Source organism: Aphelocoma coerulescens, chromosome 10, assembly GCF_041296385.1.
Source record: "Aphelocoma coerulescens isolate FSJ_1873_10779 chromosome 10, UR_Acoe_1.0, whole genome shotgun sequence".
Lineage (NCBI taxonomy): Eukaryota > Metazoa > Chordata > Aves > Passeriformes > Corvidae > Aphelocoma > Aphelocoma coerulescens.
In genome coordinates this window covers 1051534-1075520 of record NC_091024.1, presented here as the reverse complement: position 1 = coordinate 1075520, position 23987 = coordinate 1051534, and the positions used below count along the sequence as shown (strand labels likewise).

Below are 23987 nucleotides of genomic sequence, written 5' to 3'. Positions count from 1 at the left end.
CATATGCCACTAGAATCCATTGGACAAGTGATGTGAAATGCAGGAGGTGATTCAGATAGCTTTACCTCAGGATGCAGCAAACTAGTGAGGACAAAGAGGTATCCACTGCACCACCAGGATACAAAAACAGCCAGCAGGATGTTTGCTATTCTTCTCTAAAAGCTGAGAAAGCAATTACCAACATTTCACCTAGAGTTCTGATTCCCACTTGATAATGAAACACTTTTTAGTTTGCTTCTACCACATTTCCTTGAATGTCAGGTAGGATTTGGCCAAAGTCAACAAAGCTGTTTTTAACCAAATTTCACCAAATCAGTTTAACACCATCTGCACCTGTTTGTGTGTGGAAAAATAAATATTCCAGACGCATCTGTGGTTACACCAAAATGATGTTCAGCAATGTCAAGAGCTCAGTAAGATTTCCAGCAGCACATCCAAGAGAGCCGTAAGCAGCTTTCCCACCTTATCTGCATTCCTTTGCTCCACGAGCACATGTCCTTGCGCAGCAGGAGGTTATTGAGCGTCACGGCCCCGATGATGTAGAACATCTGCTTGACCACCTGCTTGATCAGCTCGGGGTCCATTCCATGCTGGCACATCACCGAGTGGAAGGAGTTCAGCTGCCGAATGATGGAGTCCAAGGTGTAGGTGCCTTCATCAGCAATGCTGGACGTTCTCTTCCGCAGCCCTGTTGGTTTCACCCCTGAGACACCTTGGATGGTCTCGTGCTCCAGCATTCCTGAAACTGCATTTGATTGACAACATTATTGTAATGACTGAAAACTGCTGATACACAAGCATATTGTGCAAGACACCAAAACAGAGAGAGCAGGCTGGGCTTTCTGCTAGTCACAGTTTACCATGATTCCCAGAACTTGTGTGCCCCACTATGCTCCACAAGATCTAAGTTTACAGGGTTTTTACAAAGATTCCAGCATGTGTGTTTGAAAGGACAGTCTGACTCTAGCTCAGGAAAGTACTTTTTTCTTCCCAGGGTCATATAAGCAGTGGAATCAACAAACCAAGAGCTGATGCATTCTTCTAAATGTTGTGACTGGAAAGCATCATGAAAATTTCTGTGGGAGTACTGTCTGAACAGAAAATGAGAAGTACTCTTAACGAAAAAAAAACCCTCTCTGAACATTAGCTTTATCACTGCTTGTTATTTATCACTGTTGTCCATAATAACAACCAAACATTTTTCTCCATATTCATTTCAATTAAGAGTTCTCATGTAATTAACATCTAATTTTCCCATGGGATATTTCCCAACAGACAGGGCAACAAATATCAGATTGTCCTGACAGCTTCTTCCTGCAAATGCCTGACTTATGACAAGCATGAATAAAGTATACCAATTTATTCTGGCACTGCCAGAAGAACCAGTCACAGTTCAGTTCTTCCTCTAATCCAACCTGTCCAGAATAGTCCTTGTCATCTATGAACAGAATGCCACAAGAACTATTAATGAAACTCTACTGTTTAGGAGGAAATACAAGATACATCTACTGCCACCATCACGATTTTCATTTTGGTACTATGTTGTGAAGCTTAAGGAATTCAACTTTGCCTTACCAATCATTGGTTGCAGAATATTTTCCAACACTCGGACAAGTTGTTGGTAGATCTGAATAGCCAAGTCACTCAGTACTTGTCTGTATTCAGCTAAATCAAAATTAGTGAGGCAGTGTTCATTTTGACGAGGTGTATTATGCTTCATAAACCCCTGAATTAATAAATTAACAGAAATTAATGCTTCAATAGAGCAGAAAAATGTTTTACACAAACCCAGTATTTGCATTTTCTTTCATGCAACTGACAAATAACACCTTTAAAATAAGTCACAGCCCCTCAAAATTTTAGTTTGGGATTTCTTCTTTTTGAGGCTAATGCTAGGATCTGCTTTTCAAGCGTGATGCCCACAGCATCTACTTCCTTAACTCAAAGTTTCAGGTGACACAGGAACAAACTCTGCCAGCTTTCTGGCAGGCAAGACCCTTCCCTCCCACTCCAGCATGGGCCTTCTTACCTGGTCAGTTATGGCCAAAAGCCCAATTACATTTGAAAAAGGAATTAGGCATATCACAGCCTCCAAACATCAACTGGTCTGCCAATACTATGGCTAAAAGGCTTCATATGGCCTTTTTGATAGAGAGTGCAGTGAATCATTGTTAAAAACCGTAACTGGAGCAGCCAGATCCTCCTGCTTAATCTGAGCTGGTATTTTTGGGAGCCCAATGTCATCTAGACTCCGGGACCCCAGCCTGCAACAAAGGGAAGCTTGTTCAAATCTTACACCCCTGTGCTTTCCACTGATGCCCTCACCATCATTCCAAAAGGTGTAGCCATTTTAAGAGATTTTGGGATACTACAGGATTATTTAAAGAGCAGTGCTGACAGCAGTGCTGGAGAGCAAGAGAAACCAGAGTAGGAACACTGCTTACCTCTTCTCCACTGTACTGCTTCAAACAGTGCAAAAAGCGGCAGGTGTTCGACAGCCAGAAGGACACGGTTTCAAAGTCATCTCCTCTTTTCTGAGGATAAAAACAAACACAGTTCAGCAAAGACTGGTCAGAGGAATAAAATAATAAAATGCCAGATACACATCTAAACACTTAAAATACACTTTCCAGTAGATCCTCACTCTGATGTTTTGCAAAACTTTGTGTATTATAGCAATGTATTAGGAAAGCAAGGGTTTTGGCAAAATGCCATTGAACACCCTCCCTGTTTTCTTTAATATTTTTCACAAATATGATTTCCCCCACAGATATGATCTTTCTGTGTTTTACAGACCCATCCTAATTGCTCTGTGCAGAAATCAAAGGGCAATGTGATGGTATTCCCAAAACACCCAATGACTCTTGTGAAGAGCCCAGCGGGGAAGACTGGAATGATAGAGAGCCAGCAGGAGGAGCAGGGAACAATTCAGTTTTGATGAATGCCACTTACATCATAACCATTTTGGCAGCCTGATAAGGAAAACTAAACAAAACAACAAACCCTTCTCACCAAAGAACACAGGATCTAGTATATGCTGAGTAGTTCTAAAGCTCCATAGCATGCACTTCTTTCACTTAAAAATGTTCCAAAATTCCTATGGATATCTAAGCTCCTGCAGGATTGTTTACCAAGTATTTTTTCAAAACTTGTAGCTTGATTAAAGGCTTGGCTTTTGACACATCTCTCTCATTTAAAAAATAAAAAACCATGTAAGCATAACACATTTATGCCTTAATAATGCCTTCAAGATACACCTGGCCTGAACTCTCCCAGCCAACTCATTGCAAAGACTTTGGGCAGTAACATATCATCAGTGTAATCTGCAGGTGAAGCAAATGAGGAATCTGTTAACCAAAACTGCAAATGAAACTGCTTAATTAAGCACTCTGGAGGAGATTAATGAAGACTCACTCTGCAAACTCTGACTACATCCAAAACTTTATAAGCTGAGCTTCAGAGGAGGGAGACTATTCAAAACAAAAATAAGGTAGTTCTTTTCACATTAATTCAATGCATCTCTGGTACCATACGGATAAAATACCAGCAGTGTAATTTGTTGGCTTAACACAGCTCTTGGGGCTTTAGGGGGAGCTCACTGGTCACAAATCCAGAGCCAATTCATTGAAAGCCTCTTCTACATTCTTCTAGCATAAAACCAAAAGCAAATTTTAAATTAACATGTTTTTTTTACTAAACTAAGCAGACTAACTAACCTTCAACACTTTTTTGATGCCATTGATAGTGGAAGTCAGCAACGACCGCACTTTCTGGTCATCGTTAAGGTAATCTGCATGGCGCACACACATGAACAAAATATATGCTGGTAGTCCTGGAATCAGGTTGACAGCTACCCCACGTGGTTTCAGCTCTTGGGAAAAACAAACACACATTGTCTTGTTAAGTGTCAAGTCACTGGAAGATGTTACATGAGGTAATTGCAACCTCCCCAGTTAATAGCATGTACATATATAGAATATACATATCTGGCCAGTGAAAACTGAGAGCAAAACTAAGAGCCACTTTCTTGGTAAAAGAACAGAATGAGAAAACATAACTGCCTGCTAAAAAATATGCAGGCATGTTAATATGTACTATACTCATCAGGAAGGATAATTAGATTACAACAGACATTCAGGAATTGTAGATAAACTGAACACTGTCAAAACCAAAATAAGCTGTTCATTTCCTGTGTTTTTATCATTCATTTTTCAGAGTGTATGGGAGCAGAGAAGGCCACAAATGAGAAAGATGCTTACCTAAAATAAGATTCTTGACAAGTTTTTGTTCATCCTCCTTCTTGTATTCCAACATCCCTTGGAAGTCCTTTTCTTTCCGTGGAATGTTAACTGGACGAATAGGTTCATCAATGATTTGTCCAGGTGATATGTTCTCCATCTGCCCCACTTCAGACAGAGAATGAAAAGAAATATTACATTTTCCAGTGAAACCAATACATACCAGAGACATTTCTAAGGAAAGTCCTGGCTCCAGCAGGACAGGGGAGGGAATATTAAGAGCAAAACTGAGAAAACTTGTGGGTTGAGAAAAAGGTGCTTTAGTAAGTGAAGCAAAAGGGGTTGGGGGGAGTGGGAAGCAAAGCAAAGGCCATCACTCATGACGACCCCTCAGCCCAAGGGGACTGATGTCCAGCTAGTCTCACACAACAGCTACCCTGTGTGCAAAAACCCTCTTGTGGTTCCTGACCTTACGAGGTGCAGCACATGGAATATTCCTTTGGCCAGTCTGGGTCAGCTGTCCTGGCTGTGTGCCCCTGTGCCCTCCCACCCCAGCTTACTGAGGGGACAGAGTGGGGAAAAAAGAAAACCTTGACACTGTCCAGCTCTGTTCAGCAGTAGCAAAAACACCAGTGTGTTCCTAGCAGTGTTACAGCTTCAAATCCAAACCACAGCATCACACAGGCTGCTCTGATGAAAGTTAACTCCATTCCAGTCAGACCTACTGCATCTTTCTAAGTTAATTAGCAATAAACACAGACAAAACTGTGTTTTCAGACACATTTTCCCACTCTGTATTATTATGTGTGAATGTTACTGTGACCTTGTCCAGAGCAGTAACTGAACAAGACTGAAAGGCATTTTACAAAGACCACCTAGTTTGAGTAATTAGCCTTCACATTCAAAGGAAAACTGGGTAAATAATTTTTGCCTGGTTCATATTTAGTACTGCTTTTCTCTTGATAAAACCAGATACTGTCTTAGAGTACACAAACAGTGCAGAAAACATTCCTTTATGTTTGAATACTTTCTGCCTTCAGAGAGACATCAATTTCCTCTTCTCATCTTCTAAACAAATCTTCTAAAGGTTCATAAAGAACACACAGAGCCCTGGGCATGTGTCACATTTCTGCAATCAACTGAGGCTACAGCTACTGAAGACCTCAGGCCCTCACAGCTGCTAAAACAGATGCATATGATGACAATCAGATCACAAAAAGTAAGCCAAAATCTTTCTCTCAAAATATGAAAGTACCTTCAAGTTCACCGATCTTCTTAGCAAAAACTTTCAACTGTTTCTTTAACTTGCGAACAGTTTTGTCCTGCTTTTCCAGCTGCTCCATTAAATCCTGTAAATTGAAATAAGGGAAAGATTAAGATATGAGAACAATCCTGTACCGTGTGACAGAGACAAAAACAGTGCTGTTAGAGTTACAAGGCAGTGAGGAAAGCTGAACAGAAGTGCCATCCTCTGGCCGAGGGTTGCAAGCTGGTACACTGCCTAGAACACAAGCCAAATATTGCAAATATTATTAAGTTATGTGCAGCATGACAAAGGCAAAGCTCTTAGCCACGTAGATTCTGCAGACACTCAGAACAAGGTCAGTTCTTACAGCAGAAGACATTTTGCTGCAAAAGCATCTCCCTAATGCTTTCTCCCTGCTCTTCCAAATGCCTCACAGATATTATTTCCTTTGTTATTTAACAGCTATCCTGGATTTCTGCATCACTTATTCTTGCCTTCAGGACTTACGCCTTATTCAGACCTATCCATGTTATGAGATGATAAGAAAGAGATCCCTAGAAAGTCCATAACTTGCACTCAAATTTACCAACTCAAACATCCAAACACCATCTTATGTTGCTCTGTCACTTCCCTTGCTGTCATCACATTTCCTTACACTAAAACTGGTTTCTTACATGTTTTTATTCTGTACCCGAATAACATTTAGCACCTAAAAGTCCTATTCTTTTAATAAACCATATTTTTCCTTCAAAGGAACACTCCCCAGAAATCTATCTTTGAATAGTTCTGTGACATATTTGTTGTAGTACATTCATAAAATAATAGTGTAATTAAAAAAGGGAAAGTCTTTCCAAAGGAAGCAAAACCTCAAGCTCAAACAACTCAAAAGCCATTCCAGATTAAGTGTTGGAAAGCAGCTTAGGAGAAAAATTTCCTAAGCATGAGGATTCTTCATGGCACTGGTAAGAACATAAGGGACCATGAACTCCCTGCATCAAAAGCATCATCTGGAAACTACACCTCTTCTGAAATATTTTAGTGCAGCTTGGGCAACAACTTAGAATTACTACTTAATCATGTAGTAGAAGAGTTTACAAGCTGATATAATTCACTTGAGCAGTAAGATATTAGGCCTGCTGACAGAACAGAATCGAGGCCATGCTTCACATCCAAAGCAGTGTTCAATTTTACAACTGAAATCCTGTTAATAACACTACATACTTGTCAGATAAAACAATTTCTCCTGAAATTAATAAAAAGATACATGTAAGTCCAACAGACTGTTTCAAGTGTATCAGGGAAGGGATGATTTCAGAACAACCTCAATGTGAGGATGAATAAAGTTTTCTATGGTTCCTATAAACAAATTTAACAGATTTCACGTCTCATTAAGATCTGGAAACTCATGAATTACATTCTTTCAAGCTCACAAATGGTGCTGTATTTAATTACTATGGAAATATTATTTCCAATGTCATCCTTCATATTTTGCATTTCTGAAAAACATTAAAGTAAGAACAAATTCAGGCTATGACTGGATTGCTGGCATTATTCACCTCGGTAAGGACCTGTATGATCAGTCCTCTGCTGAACTGAATCTGAATGTATCAAAGTTTTAAACCGAAGAGTAGTTTTGAAAATTGAGCATCTTTTGCATCATGTGCCTCTTTTCCAGGGCAGTGTTAAGTAGTGTTCAAAAAGAAACAGCTTTGCTCACAGTGCAAGGCTTGTATTAGTAACAAAACTGTGCATCAAAAAGAAACATAGATTACACAAAGGACACTAACAAAAAAAGCAGTGAAGGAAGTAATTGGCACCGTGAAGCTCTCTGCAGGGGGATTTCCTCTGAAAGGGAGAAAAGGAGACAGCCTACTTTTCAATTAGTGCTTCAGAAATAGAAATAGACAACAGAGAAACAGGATTCAAGTGAACTACATACAATCATCCTCTTGTAAAGGGAAATCCGGTACAACTGATACTTCTTGGGGTCATCTGCATACAACTCCTCAAAAAACTGCAAAAATAGGGACAGGATTGGTTTTCTCCCTCCCTTTGAGACACTGAAACTTCAGTGAGCACTGTATAGATTAAATCAGAATACAACAAGATCAAGAATCTCCTATTTTTAGATAGCCTGGGCCTTAGTTGTGTTCAAGCCAGCACCTCCCAGAGAGAAGCTGATGTAGATGAGCTGCAAAACAGTCAGATCTTTTAAAAATGGGCCGTACTAGGACTGTGAAAGCATGGAATACAACCTTTGTGAGAACAGGGACAGGACACTTTCTTATGCTAATCAAGATGGGATTGCAGGGAACACTACAATTCTGACGTGACATCTGGAGAGCCTGCACATTGTTTCCACTCCAGGGCTAGCAGTGGAACTGAAACACCCAGCTTGGAGTGGACTTGCAATACTCAGACATCTGAAGTGAAATACTAAGGGGTGAGTCTATATTTAACAAGTAAAATTACATTAAATGTATTTGAAAACAAAGAGAACTCCTCTGGGATATAATTACATGACTGTGTGTGTTGTCTTGGGAACACAGAATGTGATGAGTAGGTTTCTGGGGGGAAAAATGGCTAAAAATCGTAACATATGACTAAGCAGCAGGAGGAAGCTGCTGGGACAGAAACATTCACCATCTACCTTTGCCAGTGAGAGACTGCTGCTGCTGAGGCAAACTTATACTTTTAGCCAGTTCTCCAACATCTATCAGCTGAATTACCTGATACTTTCATCAAAATCTTTGGTATTAAGACAAGAACCCAACAGTGGTAAGTTCTGTCATGTACGTAAGCAGGAGGCACTACACTGGCTTGTCTGGAGGACGCAATGACACTCACAGCTAGGATTTTTCTGGCTGAAGTAACATGTTTACCAACAACAAGCCCATCATATTCCAACACTGGTCTCTTTGGAAGATTTACCCAGAAATTAAGTAGCCCACACAGGATGAACACACTCCTTTGTGGAAGAAGGTAGGGAGTTCTGCCCAATCCTCCCTTCACACAAAGATGTTGTGCAGTACACACAGAATACCAACTATTGGCTAAGTGACTTCTAACCAAGTTTCTTTTTATGGAACTATTTCTTTTTTCAAAACATTCTGAATGGCTGGAGCTTGTAACACAGTGGATTATCTGTGTAGCTTCAGGCAGGGAGGAGACAAATGGGAAGATAAATTATGTTAAGTAATTAAAGAATTACATCAGAGTTTTTCAACAAAATAAACAAACATATTTCAGAGGAAACACCACTCCTTGGCACTAATAGTTTTCATGACTCCCTGGATATCAACCTTCTATTTAGGCTTGACTGAACTCATCAGTTGAAAGCTGGGATCCGCAAACTTCCTCCATGCCCCAAACTTCAAATCAATTTCCTGAAACTTTATTACTTCACGAGCAGCCACAAGCCTCTCTCTCCCATTAGTAGCTTACACTCAAGAAAACCACTACCCTCGTGCAATTTTTTTGCAGGAAGCTGCCATCTGGAAAGTGATAAGAACCTCCAGGTGTGGCAGGTCTGTAAGTCCCCTGACCTGCTCCCGCAGCATCACTTCTCTTACCAAGTTCTCATTAGTCAGCCGGGTGATCTCATGCTGCAGACTGGCTTCAATGCGGGCCTCTGGGGGCAGCTGCAGGTTCTGGGCCAGCAGCTGCTGCTGCCGATTGTTTTCTTCCTTCAGACTCTGGATCTCACCTCGCAGTGATTCCAGCTCATTCTCGTGGCTCTTCTTCTGCGACTGAAGCTGAGACTCCAGCAGCCTGAGGAGGTTGAGCAACAGTTTGTGTGAACACACTTAGAAAGTTACATGCCCAGTTCTCAGAGGGAGTGTAAAGCTTTAGCTGCTGCTCAGGAACAATTAGCCATGGCTTGCAAAGGAAAATGAAAAAGGCAGAGTAGTCTTTAAACCCTTTAGTATGCCTTCTAATTAAATTAAGCTTGCATGATCAAAAAGTGAAGAGAGAGAAGCTAATTGTGACACTGCTTTGCGTTTCCTTTGATTGAACACATACAGTACACGGTGCCACTGTGGCAATAAATGTAAAGCTAAGTCTTCACAGATTGACTGAAGGGGCTTTAAAGAGGTTTTACCTCTCAGCAAATCAAACAACCTAAGATGAAGATGACACTATGTTCGCTTAAGTTAGCACCTTGCAATATTAACAATGGAAAATATTTTTAGAGTTAACTTTTGCAGTCAGAAACCATTTAATTGCAAATGCACATAAATAATCTCTAATTTTACATTAAACCCAACATTTTTCAGAGGGCTGTCCTTAATGCAGGGAAGGTCAACAACAGAACCAAACTCAGGGCTGAAATCCAGGGGCTTTATCCTCACCACTAACTCGTTCCTTCCCCTTGGGCACATCACATCTCAAATGCTTCTCACTGTGAAGTGGGGATAACACGTACCAGCCTCCTGCCAGGCAGTGCTGGGGGATCTGCTCCTGCTTGCAAGGCACTCTCCAAGTGCTCTGACTCATCATTTTGTACATACACAGGAAATGACAATACCAGTGACTACCAGTGTTCAATTAGACAATATTTCAGGGTTTAAATATGCATAAGGCAGGAACATTTATTAGTAACCAGACTGATGAAGCACGCAAGGGCAAATAGTCATTTAGCTGCAGTGCTCTGCCATTTAATAGAAAGCTTCTTGCCTCTACAGTGCCAGGACAAGAGGCAAGAGGCACAGAGCAAACCAACTCCCATCCTGCTCTGCAGAACACTTGCTCTAAGTTAGATCTTCAGTAGAATGTGTTAGCACCAGAAAAGGAAAGACTTTAGTTAGAGGCAGTCTTTGCAAAATACCACCTTCTGCAGTTACTGCTACCAAATGCATACACTGAAGAAGATCAGCAGTGCTGAGCTACTGAATTCGTTGTCAGGGCAGGACTAGGAACCACTTTGGCAGTCAGGGGCACAGACGAGCACACAGAGCCAGAGGGGACAAGGGGACTCTCGCCTGCCCCATGACCAGCACAGCCCTTGCAGAGACCACAGCGATCCCACTGCGGCTTCAACAGCACCATGAGGAACTAAAGATTACTCCTCTTTCTTGGTTGTTTTGTGACTTACATTTTGCATCTGGCATGGAGAGACATGGGAGAAGAATGTTTCATTTACTGAACTTGAGACACAAGGAGAGTAAGACCCATTTCAGTTTGAAATTTTAAGAGTACACTGAGCTACTTAAACAGCGGTTTTATAATTACTAAAATGATTGCACTTCTTTAGGCTAAAAAACTGTAAGGAACATCAATTTTGAAACCTGGTGTAAAGGCACACAAATAGTACATGGCTACAAATATTCTCCAGCTGTCGAACTTCTGGTATTTTACAATCTATTTTTGTGCAAGGATTCTTATGAATTATGTATAGGCCATCTTAACTTTTTAAATTATAAAACCTGACAAGTAGAAAACTTTGGGGACCAGGTTTGAGGGAACCATAATTTGTATAATTTGTGTTGAATTTTTTACTAACTGTTAAAGCAATAGAAGTACTGTAGCTAAAGCAAACCCATAGCAAGGGGCACAGTTAGCTAGAAAAGAAGATGCAAATGAAGAAAAAAAAACCATTCTGAGAAGTCTGGTAACCTGTTGGCTTGTTTTAACCCTTCATAAGCCAGCCAAAGTTCTCCGTCCTCATTCAGCATATGATAGTCCTGGGGAGATTGCCTTTCAAGAAAGGTGTTTAAAAAAATACAAGAGATAGATGTGATGGTGCTGAGGTGACATGATTAGGACATTACACACTACATTACAGTTACTACAAAAGAGAAACAAAAAACGCTCTAAAACAACCTAGCAAATGACTTTCTTGTTTATGTGTTTTTCTTCTCAATGACGCAATTCAGCTCTCAGTGACAGCCCAGCTGGTTACAGCATTCTGTGCTGTCACACTAAATGCATTGCCACAGAGTATGTGGCCACTGCAGTTCAGAGGGTGACCAACCAGCCTGGGGAATGGCACCCAGGCTGGGCCACCCAGCAATTAGAGGCTAAGAAATGGAAATCCAGAAAGCTTGATTTTACATTTCCCCATTATTTCCAAATCCTTTCAAATATTGCACACAACAATTTTACTAATGAAATCAAATTATAACCCCAGCTATGAGCGTTCTCTGGACATAGATGGGTGGAACTTACTGAACACTTTACACAGTGTGTCACAGCAGACCCCAACTGATCACAAAATAAAGAAAGAACTTGTACCTGTTTGTTTCCTTCAGTCCAATATATGCCTGTGCTATTTCTCCTTTGTCTTTCATCTTTTGTACATCCTCCAAGAGGATTGTAGCATCTGTCATTGTATTCTGGAAAAAGAATGATAATTTCCAGTAAATTTAACAACATAACTGCTCCTTGAATCCATGTTTTCTTCATGTGGAACACTAATCCTTGAGTAGCCCCATTAAATTAGTATGGGTACATGAGCAAGAGGTTGGTCCATAATTTCAATGTCCCTTTGATTTATCTTTGAGAATAAATGCATAGAAAATGGTCAAATATTGGTCTGTCTAGTAAGTGGGTACATATGTTAATCTCCTTCCATTTGTTCATCACATAAAAGGAATAAAATTAATTTCAGGAAATACTGATTTTGCATTTTATTCAAATTACCAGGAACAGCTGCTAATACTGAAACTGAAGTAGCATCATTTTGCCAGCTTAATTCTAAAAATATTTCTTAAACATAGCATTACATGGAGTCTTTCAAATCTCATAAATAAGAACTATTTCTCACTCATATCTGTCAAAGCAGGAAAGAATTTACAAGGGCTTGAGATTTTCTAATTTAGATAGGATCACAATACCATTTTGTTTGAATGTTTACTATGGCACTTTTGCTTTTTCTTCAGTAAAACTTGAAATACTTTATAATAGATGTTTACAGTCATCTCAGCCAGTCTGATCTGAGTCATAGCCATGGAGCACCACAGGACTTTAATGAACATAAGAGATGGAATTCTGACCTTCTGGCTTTCAAAACAAGCAGATGCTGTTTTCCTGAGCACAATTTTGCAAAGTATTTACAATAACAACTTTGTGGACGTAAGTGTTGGAACCAAGGTCTCTATGTCTAGTATGATTTGTGTTATCTAATATGAAAAACAATAAAATATGTGAGCTCCTTAAAGAATTATTCCCAACATCCTTATGACATCTTTGATGTTTTTCTACTATTAATTTACTACAGAGTGAAACTGCTCTATCTCACCTGCCAAGCTTTAGCAGTCTGAACATCTATCATTTAGAGTCAGTTCAGTTTCTTACACTCTTACATGTATTCAATGGCATGTTCTAATCAAACATTCAGCAATATCTCTCCAGTATCTACAGATGACAATGTGAGTCCACAATATTTGTTGCTTGCTGAGGATAGAAAACACTCTAAAGTAAGGTACTTCTTCATACCACAGACCTTTATTTTGTTGTGAAATGTATGGGGTTTGCAAGTTAACAGAGGTCTGATCCCTGGATCACAGGGATCCCTGGATCACTGTCCTTACCCCTCAACCATACTCAGTAAGAAACATGATGGAGCTGACTAGACCAATACCTAAATCTTTTCTTTCATGTTCAGGTCGTCATAAACCAACACTTCAAAACTGTTAAATCTGCTTGTTTTGAATTAACTTGTTTCCCTGTGTGGAGCATGAAGATGGGGATGCAGAGGACATGGAATTATGAGAACAGCTTTTCAAAAATACCAAGGCAAAGTGCAAGAACAAATACATTTAGGTTATTTGAGAGGCAGGGAAATGACAGCTCAATACTGTTGAGGGTTATTTTAGCAATTAGGAAGTTCTGGTTTGTAACTGTAGAAGAAAACGTGTACCTTATCCTCCTGGCAAACATATTGGTAGGCAAGAAAGAAGAAAAACAAAACATTAAAAAAAAAAAAAATCTATCTGTGCTGCAGCTGCTCAACCTAACAAGCAGAAGCTGTCTGCAAACTGGCTGCTGGCCATCCCACAGGCCACCTTCTGATTTCCCCCATACTCAAAGTTGCTGTAAAATCAACACTTCCATCCCACCACTGCTGAGAATGTGTCATTTAAGGATTCACTACTCAAGTATTTCTATACAATGTTCTAAATACTGCAGAATAATGAATTTTGTTTTCTTTATAGTCAAACATTTAAAACAAGACTTAAAACATCTTAATGCATCACAGACTTTCAGTGTATTTACTCAGGACAAATACAGGTGTAACTTTGCAGCAGCAAAGGAAAGAGGACATGTCTGTTCATTCCTTGCTGCAGTTATGAAATACAAGACAGTTCAGTGGAAATTAGTTCCTTGATTCACATTACACCTTTTCAGGTTGAATGATTCTTATTTTCAAAGCTGTTACTTCCCTAACTATGTCATCAGAGTCAGAGGGTTTTAGAGGAGGTGCATTTCAGTGGTTGTAACCTACTCTTCTTTCTATAAAAGCACATAGCACCTATCAAGCAGTAATATGGAATTTCCATCTCTTCACAGGTAATCTTTATGAAATGTTACTGATTTGCAATCATACAGATGTAGAAGAAATTGTTCCTTGTACTGAACTATTAATTAACAGGTATTACTGAGAATTCCTTTAAATTTTCCAAACTACACACTAGAGAAACGATGCTGTACTGTACCTTTGGTGCAGCCTGTACATCCCTGCGTGAGTGCTGGTAGAGAAACCCCAGACTGGTTTATGAATACCATCCCCTGATTCAGACTGCTGTGATTTGTGCACTAGTGATGGATCACTGGATTACACTTAGAAAGGTTTTCAAACCTGGACTATTTTTTCCAGCCATGTCAAGCACGCTGTTAATAAACAAAGCGTGCCAGTGATGCAGTGTCAGTCTCCTACAGTGCCCCTGCTGAGTGTGGTTTACCTTGGGCTGAATGGCCTCTTTCTGGCTGACCAGCTGAGACCTCAGGATGAGAACTTCTTCCTTGCGAACTTCAAGCTCTTCACTGACCGAGGTCAGCTGGTCCAGGAGGACTCTGTATGCTGGGGCACCAGGAGCAGTCACCTCTGGAGCTCGTGTCTCTGTGAGTGCCTTCTGCAGCTCATTCAACTCATTCTTCAGTTTTTTATTCTCAGATTCAAGTTCTTGACGCTGCAAGAAACAGGGACAATTCTGTCACCCAGCAGCACTGCAACATGTCTGTAATGCACAGGCTACAGGTAGAAATGGTAAAAATGATGAGTAACTGCAAGAAATCCATCAATCTCTCCTGTATCCCTGGCCTCTTGACTATGGTCAATAGTGTCTGGGAGGATTTCACTAACAGGATTAACCTTCTGCCTGAAGTGCAAAACCAGAACACACACACACACGAATCAGACAGGTTGATGGGAAAAAGAATTGCCAATCTTTTTTTCCTCTTGTTCTCCTCTTTGCAAAAAAATATTAAGTTCACAACAAATAGTGGTCAGCAGGCTAAGAAAATTCTGCCTCACTATTAGGAAATATTTTTAGTTTTAGTGGTCCAAGATATGCAGTAATTTAGATAATGCTTTTGAAAAAGAGGACTACATTTATCACTGTATTTTTGCTCAAATTAACTTGCAAGCTGTACTAAGTGTTTAACAGAAAATTCCCCCTGCTTTAGAGGATTTTTTTGTTCTGCAGCCCCAGCCACACATACTACACCTCAAGAAGAGCAGTCCTACAATGAAATGACTGCTGGGGAATATTTGTTCTAGTTTCTCCAGCTACTATTTGGAAACAGGAGGGCTGATGAAATTTTCTATGCCAGCACATAAAATTAGTGGCAAGAGCTTCACTAGCAAATAACAGAAACCTCTGTTTTAGCATTACCTTGAGCGACTCATACTCCAACTCTGCACCTCTTATTGGAGGCCTTTCTTCCTCCTATGAAAGAACGCAGACAAATGTGAAAACTAAAAATCCTTCACTGAGGTAGGAAAACAAAAGGGAACTGAAATTATTTTCCTATAAAACTGTAAAACACTCATTCTGGTACTGCTAACTGCTGTAGTTTGAATATTGGCATTGTCTCCTTTACTTCTGAGTTTATGACATATAATTGGTTAATATAAATAAAATCACATACTGTCACTGGCAACAAAACAGAGCAGCATGAATTCCAGCATGCTAACGAAATTCACTGGTAGAAATGTAATAAGAAACAAATGCCAAAACTGATTTCATAATTTTCTAAGAACTTAAGGAGACCAAACCAGGAGAATTTAAATTACAATCAGCTAAACGTGTCTAAGCCCAGTGCATCCTGGTTGAAACACTTCTTCTTCTGCCTAAAATGAACAATTACTCATTCTCCCCATCATTTAAGTAGATTTCCTTATGGCTATTCCTTAATAAAAACAGCCTTTCAGCCTTTTCTTTCTAAGTGGAGTCCCAGGCACTTTTTGTTACTGTTGTCTTCCATCGGAGGATCTCAAGGACCTTGGAAAACTAAATAACCAGTCCCTAGAACTAAGCAAAGGTATAAAACTTGTCATTAAGTAAAGCAAGTGCTAGAGGAAGATAAAGATTTAGTGAAAGCCAGTCAGCATTCACAGAGCTACTGTTTCACAAGAGGGGACACTCTGGTGTCAGCATTTGATCAGCTGCAAGGAGTCCACCTTAGCTTTAGCACGGAGAGCCTGTTCTTCCTTTCTGTCCAGTTCATCCTGCAGGGATTGCTTTTCTTGCTCCAGTTCTGAAACCCGTTTCTGCAGCTTGAGGAACAGAGACATATCCAGCGGTGCTTTTTTCTCACTAGGCTCCTGCTTTAGAAAGAACAGAGGGAAATCAAGAAGTATTCCCCTTCCACAGCACAAGGAAGCACAACAGTGAGTAAAGATGGGAAACAGACTGGGGAAAGAGAGGAACACAGAAATGTTACTCGATTCTGAGAGTTGACTATCTAAAATATTTCATCAGCTATCAAACACTATTTTAAAAAGGGATTTACTAGTACAAAATGGTTCTAAACCTAAAGCCTAGCAAAAGAAAGCACTTAGAGACTACCTAGCAGACAGGAGGTCTATAGCTAAGCATACCTTATATTCTTATTTGTTTGAAGGAGGGAAAGTAGAAAAAAGAAAAAGTTTGTGGTTAGACTCACCTGGAAACAACTGTAAGGGCTTTTTTGTTCGCTGGTTTAGTTTTCAATTATTTCTATAGTAAGTTCTTCAGCTAAAGAGAAATCTCTCTGGTGATTTGCAGGTTAATTTAGTGGGATGTGACAAAAAATAGGTACCAGAAAATATTATTTTATGCCTTTTTCCTTTTATTGTGCTAATTATACAGACTGTTCTGAGTCTAATTCACTGGCTTCTTCACTATTTTCTGGGCAAGGACCAGTGTTTGCAATCTGAAGGTGCATTAGAAATTGTCCATCAGCGTTTTTGTACTTTATGTACTGAGAAGATCAAAGTATTTACTATGAACTGTACCATAAAATTTTAAAGCCTAAAAAAGGAACTAGGAAATTAATATTAATGACTGTAGCAGACAAGCAAGCACAGCCATTTCCACTTCATCTCCTTTTACTGTTGAGGGGAAGAGTCATAAACCACACCAACAGATCAGGAAAAATGAAGCAGACTTTTGAGTTTTCTGGCTTTACCAGTCTGCCTTGAGGTGGGTCCTGTTTTTTAATGTGGTTTTGTATAATTAAGCTATATTGTTAGTCTAGAGTCAAACTGGAGTTTGCAATGTTAAGGGGTTAAACAAATACAGTGCTGCATTCATTCACACTCTTGCGTGAGTTCATTTTTTCATTTATATTCTAAAACCCAAACCTGGCTCTCAAACAGCAATTCAGTAAGTCTATTAGCCAAAGGAAAAGATGGCATTTGGCTCATATGTGAAATCCAATCACATGTAGTTGCACTGTCCTCCTGATTATCCATGAGTGTAGGAGCATCATCCTGAAACCATTATGCAAGGTGAAAAACATAAGTGGGAAGGCAAATTACGAAAGAGTGCGCAGGGAGGCTGTGCCAGCCCCAGTGCGTCAGGATATCTGCATCCAGAGAGAAAATAATTCTCTGCAGAGGCTTTCCAAAGCAGCAATGACAGCCTGCCAGAAGCAACTCTGGAGATCCCTAACCTAGGCAGAAGGCAAACAGGGTGTGCTGTGCCCTGGCTCACAGCTAAGGAGATCTTCAGAATGCACATGGAAAGCTTTGGCTCTGGAAAGCACCAAGCACAGCCAGACCTCGGCCCTGAGGGCTCTGTGCTTGCAGTCCCACCATGATGGGATGGGCCAGAGGGGGGAGTGATCTCCGAAAATACTCTCAATGGCTTGGAGCTGCACCACAAATTATTCATGGTTATCATTCATTAGCTGAATCAAGTCATCTTCCCGAACGCTTTCTGAACATCTTCCTGATCATTTTTCCGAACATCCTGGGATTTGTATCACTGCATATGCAAAAGAAACTCCCAATCATCTGAGAGTTTGATTCCTCTCTATGAAATAGAGAAAAACTGATCCAAGAGAAGTTTCTCACCCCTAACAGAAAACACATTCCATGTAGCTACTAAGAATGCAGCTTGCCATTTTTAATCATTGAATATACAGTAGGGAGACTCCTCTGGAAGTCTCACTGGTTTTCTAAATTCCCACTGTGTCCTGAATAAGTGATGGTGCTTACCAACACTGACAACCAAATGTTTCACAGGTGCAAATCAGCTGGATCACCAAGTATGTAGTCTATGCTTACTGTAATACAAGAAAAAGTCAAAGCATACTTTGACAGTCTTTCTACACAGGATCACAGCTAACTGGGGAATTGGTGTTTTCTGAAAGGGAATGGAGAAAGTTGGATTAAAGCACTAGATATCCCAGTATAAGGATATGGTGTTCAGAAGCACTTATGAAAAAAAAAAGAGATAGCAATGAGTTCAACCATGTATCAATGAGAAGTTGGGGGGAATTTTTAAGGTTACCTCCATCCTCAGTGGTAAGTCTTCTGCTTCTGTGATCTCAGAGCTGAAAGTATATTCAGATTCATTGCTACTGTGAGTTGAGTCCGTCCTTTTGTGCCCAGGCTTGGGGATGCTCTGGAGTGCAAATGGAACAAATCAATACCACTGTATGGTTTTCCATGTGACTGTCTCTTCAAAACCTTTAATCTAGCTTGTAGTATTTGGAGTTTCACAGATATCAAAATTTATAAGAGAAGAGTTTTGATTTTGGTCTCTCATACTATGTAAATCCTATGAGATACAGTTCACAATCAAATCTACGGAGAGGGGTCAGATCCTACACCACCAAGGACTGCTGCAGAAAGCAGCATCAAGCAAGGATGCAGCACTTTGTGGGAAAGAAATGCCCAGTTTACAGGAAGCACAGGCAGCAATTCTCTAACTTCCTACACACTCCATTGAGGAATACTTTTTATTCCTGCCACATAAAACATTCCTAGGACTACTTATAATTTGTCACTGGATGAAGGTGGTACAAACAACCCTAGCAGATGTCAGTAACTTCAGGGCAAAATATGGACAGCACAAGCAATACCACCAGGAAAGTCACAGCAGAAATTTAGCCTCCTTCACAGATGTGACAATTAAAAATACTGTTTTTAAAAAAACCAACAAGAAATTTAGAATACATTTGTTTTGGCTGAACTAAATGAAATAATCAGTATTTGAAAGGACAAATTCTCTTTCCAGGTACAAGTCACCAACAGACACAACTGAGAGCAGTTACTAACTTATCCCACTAGATTCTGCCTAAACACAGCTGTAAACAGCTTTTGATTTCTCAGCTGTGGAGCCACTTACCACCATCAGGTTCATTTCATCCTTGAGATCATCGTAGCGCTCCTCCAAGCGGCTGAACTCGTTCAGGAGGTTCTGGTACCGTAACCGTTCATCATTCAGGTCCAGCTCCAGCTGCTTTGTCTCCTCCACCAGCTTCTTTTCCATCGACTCTGCCACAGACAACAGGCATCCAAAGTGAGAATTCCAGCCCTACCTACCATGCAGTGCATCCACCCAGGAGGAACAGGCCTGTGTCTGCACCAGAGGAACAGCCTGCCATCTGAAGCTGGTGTTTGTGCTTCTGTAGGCAAACGTTAAGCCAAAAATATGAAGGGCCAAAGCCTTATTGTGGCAACCACAGAAGTGCTCACTCAGTCAAGTTAGTTATTCTGCTAATACCTTCTATTGGTGATTCCAGGAGGGAGGAAGAAGGGGCACTAGCCCATTGCTGTGTTATGTAAAAGCAAAATGTGAGGTGCTTTACGCCTCAAGCATCCTGACCCTCCTCATCACAGCCTCCTTCATCACAGCCCTCACATCTAGAGTTATGCTTTCCTGGCTGCTGCCTACACAGTCCCAGCAGCCAGAAAAGTTGTAGCAGATAAACTGTATTAAATATCAGAGCTGCCTTTTAAAAAACTGAAGTGCTTTGGAACAGTCACCCCCCCCGCCCCCCAAAAAAAAGGCCCCAAACCCTTAGGATTTCATGGAAATTCAAATGGTAAATAATTCTGATGTTTGCAAGTTCTTAAAGAAATGAATCCACAAAAAGGAATGCAAACTATGGCAAATTAGCCCAATCTATGCAGTAGAGTGCTGCTTTACAAGGTACTGTGAAGTAGAAACCCTGGATGAAGAGAACAGAGCCAACCTGTTATTTCCCTCGCCTGGTCATGGATGCGGCGGTTCAGCTCCTCCTTCTCTGTTTTCAGTAATGAGTTCTGCTCTTTCAGCTCTGACACCAGCTACAGAGATAACAAAATATTTGACTCAGAACACAGCTCATCTTTCACAGTAGCTCTGACAATGACATTTTGTTGTAACAGTTCAAATACTTAAACTGTTCTTCACAGAGTGAAACCAATGAACTAAGTTTTAACTTCATTTCCAAACTGCATTTCTTAAATATGTACCACTGCAGACTCTACTGTATGTTCTGCACCTCATTTCTGATCAGATGCTAAAATTGCCCTGAACCACTCCACTGTGCCATGTATTTTTCAGTAAAGTCCCAAAGATGTAGATGGCTCATTAAAACAGAAATATTCCTAAAATAGTAACACATTTGGTAGTTCTATGGTAAATTCCATTGCATTGGGTTACACCACAATCTAACATCTTGCCTCTGCCCTAAAGCTGTCTCACTTTACCTGTGTTCAGGTTTGCCAGTTACTCAGTTGTCTCTGATTATGGTTACTATGCACTCACTTTGCTTTATCAGTTAGTATTTTTCCTTACCCTTATTTGATATTGAAGTTTATCACTGCAGCATCACACAATGATCGATTGGCTCTTCCAAACTTGCACCATTATCAGCAAGTTCTCTTGACAGAAAACAACCTGTTTGATATGTTTGTGCTTAGCAAAGATAAGGGGTTTGCTGAAACCTGTTGAACTAGACTGTGGACATGTGTTGAACAGGCTGGCTGTTCACATTAGGCAGGATATAGCAGTACCTTTGAATACTGGGTATGGGACACATTTCTGATATCTGTGTGATTACTCTCTCTAGGCAGGTAAAATGAATGAATGCACTGCCTCTGACTAAGTCAAAAAGCTTAAGGATTCAGATTTGTAAATGCTTTCAATATCAAAATCTGAAGAGATTGGATACATATATTTACATACAATATATGGATTTAGCATATTCTTCTGCTATAGCTGCAGCCATTTAGGTACCAAGCCTATTTAGGATTGTACAGCTATAAAAATACAGTAAAAATATCAGCCACACAAGTGAAACAATCCTGGGCAAAACCTGAGTGGACACCAGGCCCCTGTAAATCCTCTCATGCACCTGAGACCCCATACATGCCTGCTCAGTTTCATGTTTGTATTTGTCTGCCCACTCCTCAATGCTCTTCTTCTCCGACTGCGTCTGGTGCAGCTCCCTGCGGAGCTTGGCAATCTCCTCCTGGAGGCTGAGGACACGGTTGGTGGCGTTCTTGGCCTCCTCCTCACTCATCCGAAGCCTTTCCACATCGCTCCGCAGCTTCTCCGTCTCCGTACTGTACGTGATCTCCAGGCTGCTCATCTTCTCCAGCAGAGATTTGTACTCTTTGTTCTTTGCAAAACACAACACAGACAGAGCAGGTGTTGGAGAAGTTCTGGTTTAAGGGAGCCTTTTCCTTCCCTACAGAATATACCCAGACATGGGAGCACAGGAGCAGTTTCCCCATTTCAAAAAGGTTTTGGTCTGTTTTTGCAGAATTGCTTAACGAGGTGACAGAACAGTCCAGTCTCTAAGCCTGCACATCCTAAACTAAAATCAGATGGAGAGCCCACATACATCAGACACGATCACCCCACCTTCGCCTAAAACAGAGCAACTGACGTGCTTCAAACGCAGCACTGGCGTTAAGCGAGTGGGTGTTTTTTCTCAGTTCTGCTGAGAGGAACAAATGGATGTTTGACTGCTCCAGTTCTACCATGGCCTCCCCTTCTCTCCCATCACTGTTCTTCGCCAGAAAAGAGAACTGAGCCCTCACAATGAAAAACTCAGTGCATTCTGTGAATGCCCACAGTGCTGAGAAAGGCAACCAAGATTTTGACGCGTTTTCCCTGAGGCCAGGGAGCTTTTACCTGCTCATCGATTTTCCGCTGCAGCTGCATGATCTTGTTCTCCAAGCCAATGTGAAGCTTCTTGTAGCGCTCCACGGAGCGGGCCTCTATCTTCAGCTTCTTCAGCTCCCTCTTGGCCATCATGCGGCGGTAGCAGCACTGCAGGTACACGATGGCCCGCAGGGTGCGGCCGTAGCGCCGCCGGGCCAGCCAGCCCCTCACGTGCTTCTGGATAACCACAGACTTGTGCTCCCGCAGCATCTGCAGCCCAGGAAACACACGGCAAGGGGATTAGAGCTCCAAGCTACACCTGTGCAGCTAAACAGAACCCTCTAACGATGTACCTAGAGACACCTCACCTGCAAGGAGAGACTTCTGGTGAAGAGCAACGAGAAATGGAATTAAAGAAAAACAAGAAGAGGAAAAGAAGACTGGAACAAGGACAACAATGGAGTAAAATGAAAAGGAACCAGAGAGAAAAACATGGCAAAAAGAACTGGAGGCACATTGAAGCACCAGGCATTCCTCTGTGTTGAGGTCAGATCCCAGCTAATTACAAAAGTACATGGTACCTGTTGGCAAGACTACAAATACTTTTTTTTTTAAACTGCATTTTTATCTTGAAAGACTTTTGAATCATTGTCATGTGCTGCCTAGAGTTCATCAATACAAAGTTTAAAATTACCACATTTGATATGCAATGCAGTCAGTACTGCATTTCCCAGAGGAAACTGTCGCAGCTGCTAAAAAAGTCAGAGGCTTTTGGTTTGTTTGTGTTATTTTTTTGGGGGCATTTTTGTTGCCTTTTTTGACATATCTTAGGCTTGCCAGCATGGAAAAGTTTGCACCTATTCTAATAAGAAATTTACAGTGTAGTAATTCCAATTTATTTTACGGCAGAAATTTCAACCATAGCTTTGAGGTGTAAAAAAACAAGTCAGTAATATTTTAAAAAAATAATCTATAACATAAACCAGTCAAGAATGCCAGCAACCTTCATCTGTATGTTAGTCAGAGAGTTCAGCTAGGAAGAGTCTACCACTTGTTTTTGGATCCTTCACCCACTAATTCAATCAGAGATCCCCCAGGTCTGGAACACCTGAATTCAAGCAGATCTATGCATGGAAAGCCTGCCCAAGCCCACAAGGCTTCCAGGACTCTGAGAGCTTTAGAGTTCACTTAATAAAGCTTCCGCAAACTAAACAGTTTACTCTAAAGAACAAAATTATCTACGATTTCATGTTAATGCTTGGAATTAATAGTTTAAATATCACAGGCAGTTCACATTCTTACACTGATTTACCACAAAGCTGATAAGACAAACTAGTCAGGTAACAGTAATTTTATTTTCTTTTAGACTGCTTAGCAAATGAACTGAAATGTGTTAGAAGCATTACAGTTCCAGATCAATGAATTTAAAATTCCCTGGCAAAGTGGCAAGACCATAATCCATACAAACTTTCTCCCTTAGCATTCATTTCTGAATTCAAAATGAGACTGGAAACACCAGCACTCAGTTACTCAGCACACCAAGGTAAGGAAGCAGCTCTCTGAAAAGCACAGCAAGGTCAAAAGCCAAAGTCCTTCTGACTGCACGCCATGCAGTTGGCATTCCTGCCTCCTGCCTCCTCCTCACACGTTTTCTGGAACACTCCTTCAGGTTCCCAGCAGGTGCCTGAGCACTTGAATACAACTAGCTTCCAGCAACATTTTCACCTGAAGTTTGAAAGCACAAGTCCTGTAAAATACCTCCATTGCGCAGGGATGGTCCTCATCTGCCAGTGAATTCTCGCATCCATGCAATCCAGTGAGGAAACAAGCCACTCCAAAGTAAGGTGAGAGGATCAGAAACGTTACTTAATTTACCAGGTATATCCCAGGAAAGCTTATGTCAGAGCTATGGAGGAACCAGACTCCTTGTCCAGCTGAGAAGCACATTGCAAAGTCTCAGGCAGGAGCTTT

The 23987-nt window shown here is 40.8% G+C and overlaps 1 protein-coding gene across 8 annotated transcripts in view; it reads right to left on the bottom strand.

Annotated features, from left to right (window-relative positions):
• MYO5A (myosin VA) overlaps positions 1 to 23987 on the bottom strand; it is a 98296-nt gene that overhangs the window by 6111 nt on the left and 68198 nt on the right. Inside the window, exons 21-38 of one of the 8 annotated variants that reach the window (XM_069025231.1) lie at positions 22047 to 22286; positions 21280 to 21528; positions 20116 to 20209; positions 19266 to 19414; positions 18426 to 18539; positions 16109 to 16255; positions 15321 to 15374; positions 14388 to 14615; positions 11719 to 11819; positions 11101 to 11181; positions 9057 to 9255; positions 7424 to 7498; positions 5494 to 5587; positions 4260 to 4406; positions 3717 to 3871; positions 2445 to 2534; positions 1576 to 1726; positions 463 to 745 (exon numbers count right to left, since the gene is read on the bottom strand). In XM_069025231.1, coding sequence (XP_068881332.1) covers positions 463 to 745; positions 1576 to 1726; positions 2445 to 2534; positions 3717 to 3871; positions 4260 to 4406; positions 5494 to 5587; positions 7424 to 7498; positions 9057 to 9255; positions 11101 to 11181; positions 11719 to 11819; positions 14388 to 14615; positions 15321 to 15374; positions 16109 to 16255; positions 18426 to 18539; positions 19266 to 19414; positions 20116 to 20209; positions 21280 to 21528; positions 22047 to 22286 — 2651 coding nt within the window. The remainder of the gene's footprint in view (positions 1 to 462; positions 746 to 1575; positions 1727 to 2444; positions 2535 to 3716; positions 3872 to 4259; positions 4407 to 5493; positions 5588 to 7423; positions 7499 to 9056; positions 9256 to 11100; positions 11182 to 11718; positions 11820 to 14387; positions 14616 to 15320; positions 15375 to 16108; positions 16256 to 18425; positions 18540 to 19265; positions 19415 to 20115; positions 20210 to 21279; positions 21529 to 22046; positions 22287 to 23987) is intronic. The other 7 variants (XM_069025232.1, XM_069025233.1, XM_069025236.1 and 4 more) reach the window with 7 other exon arrangements.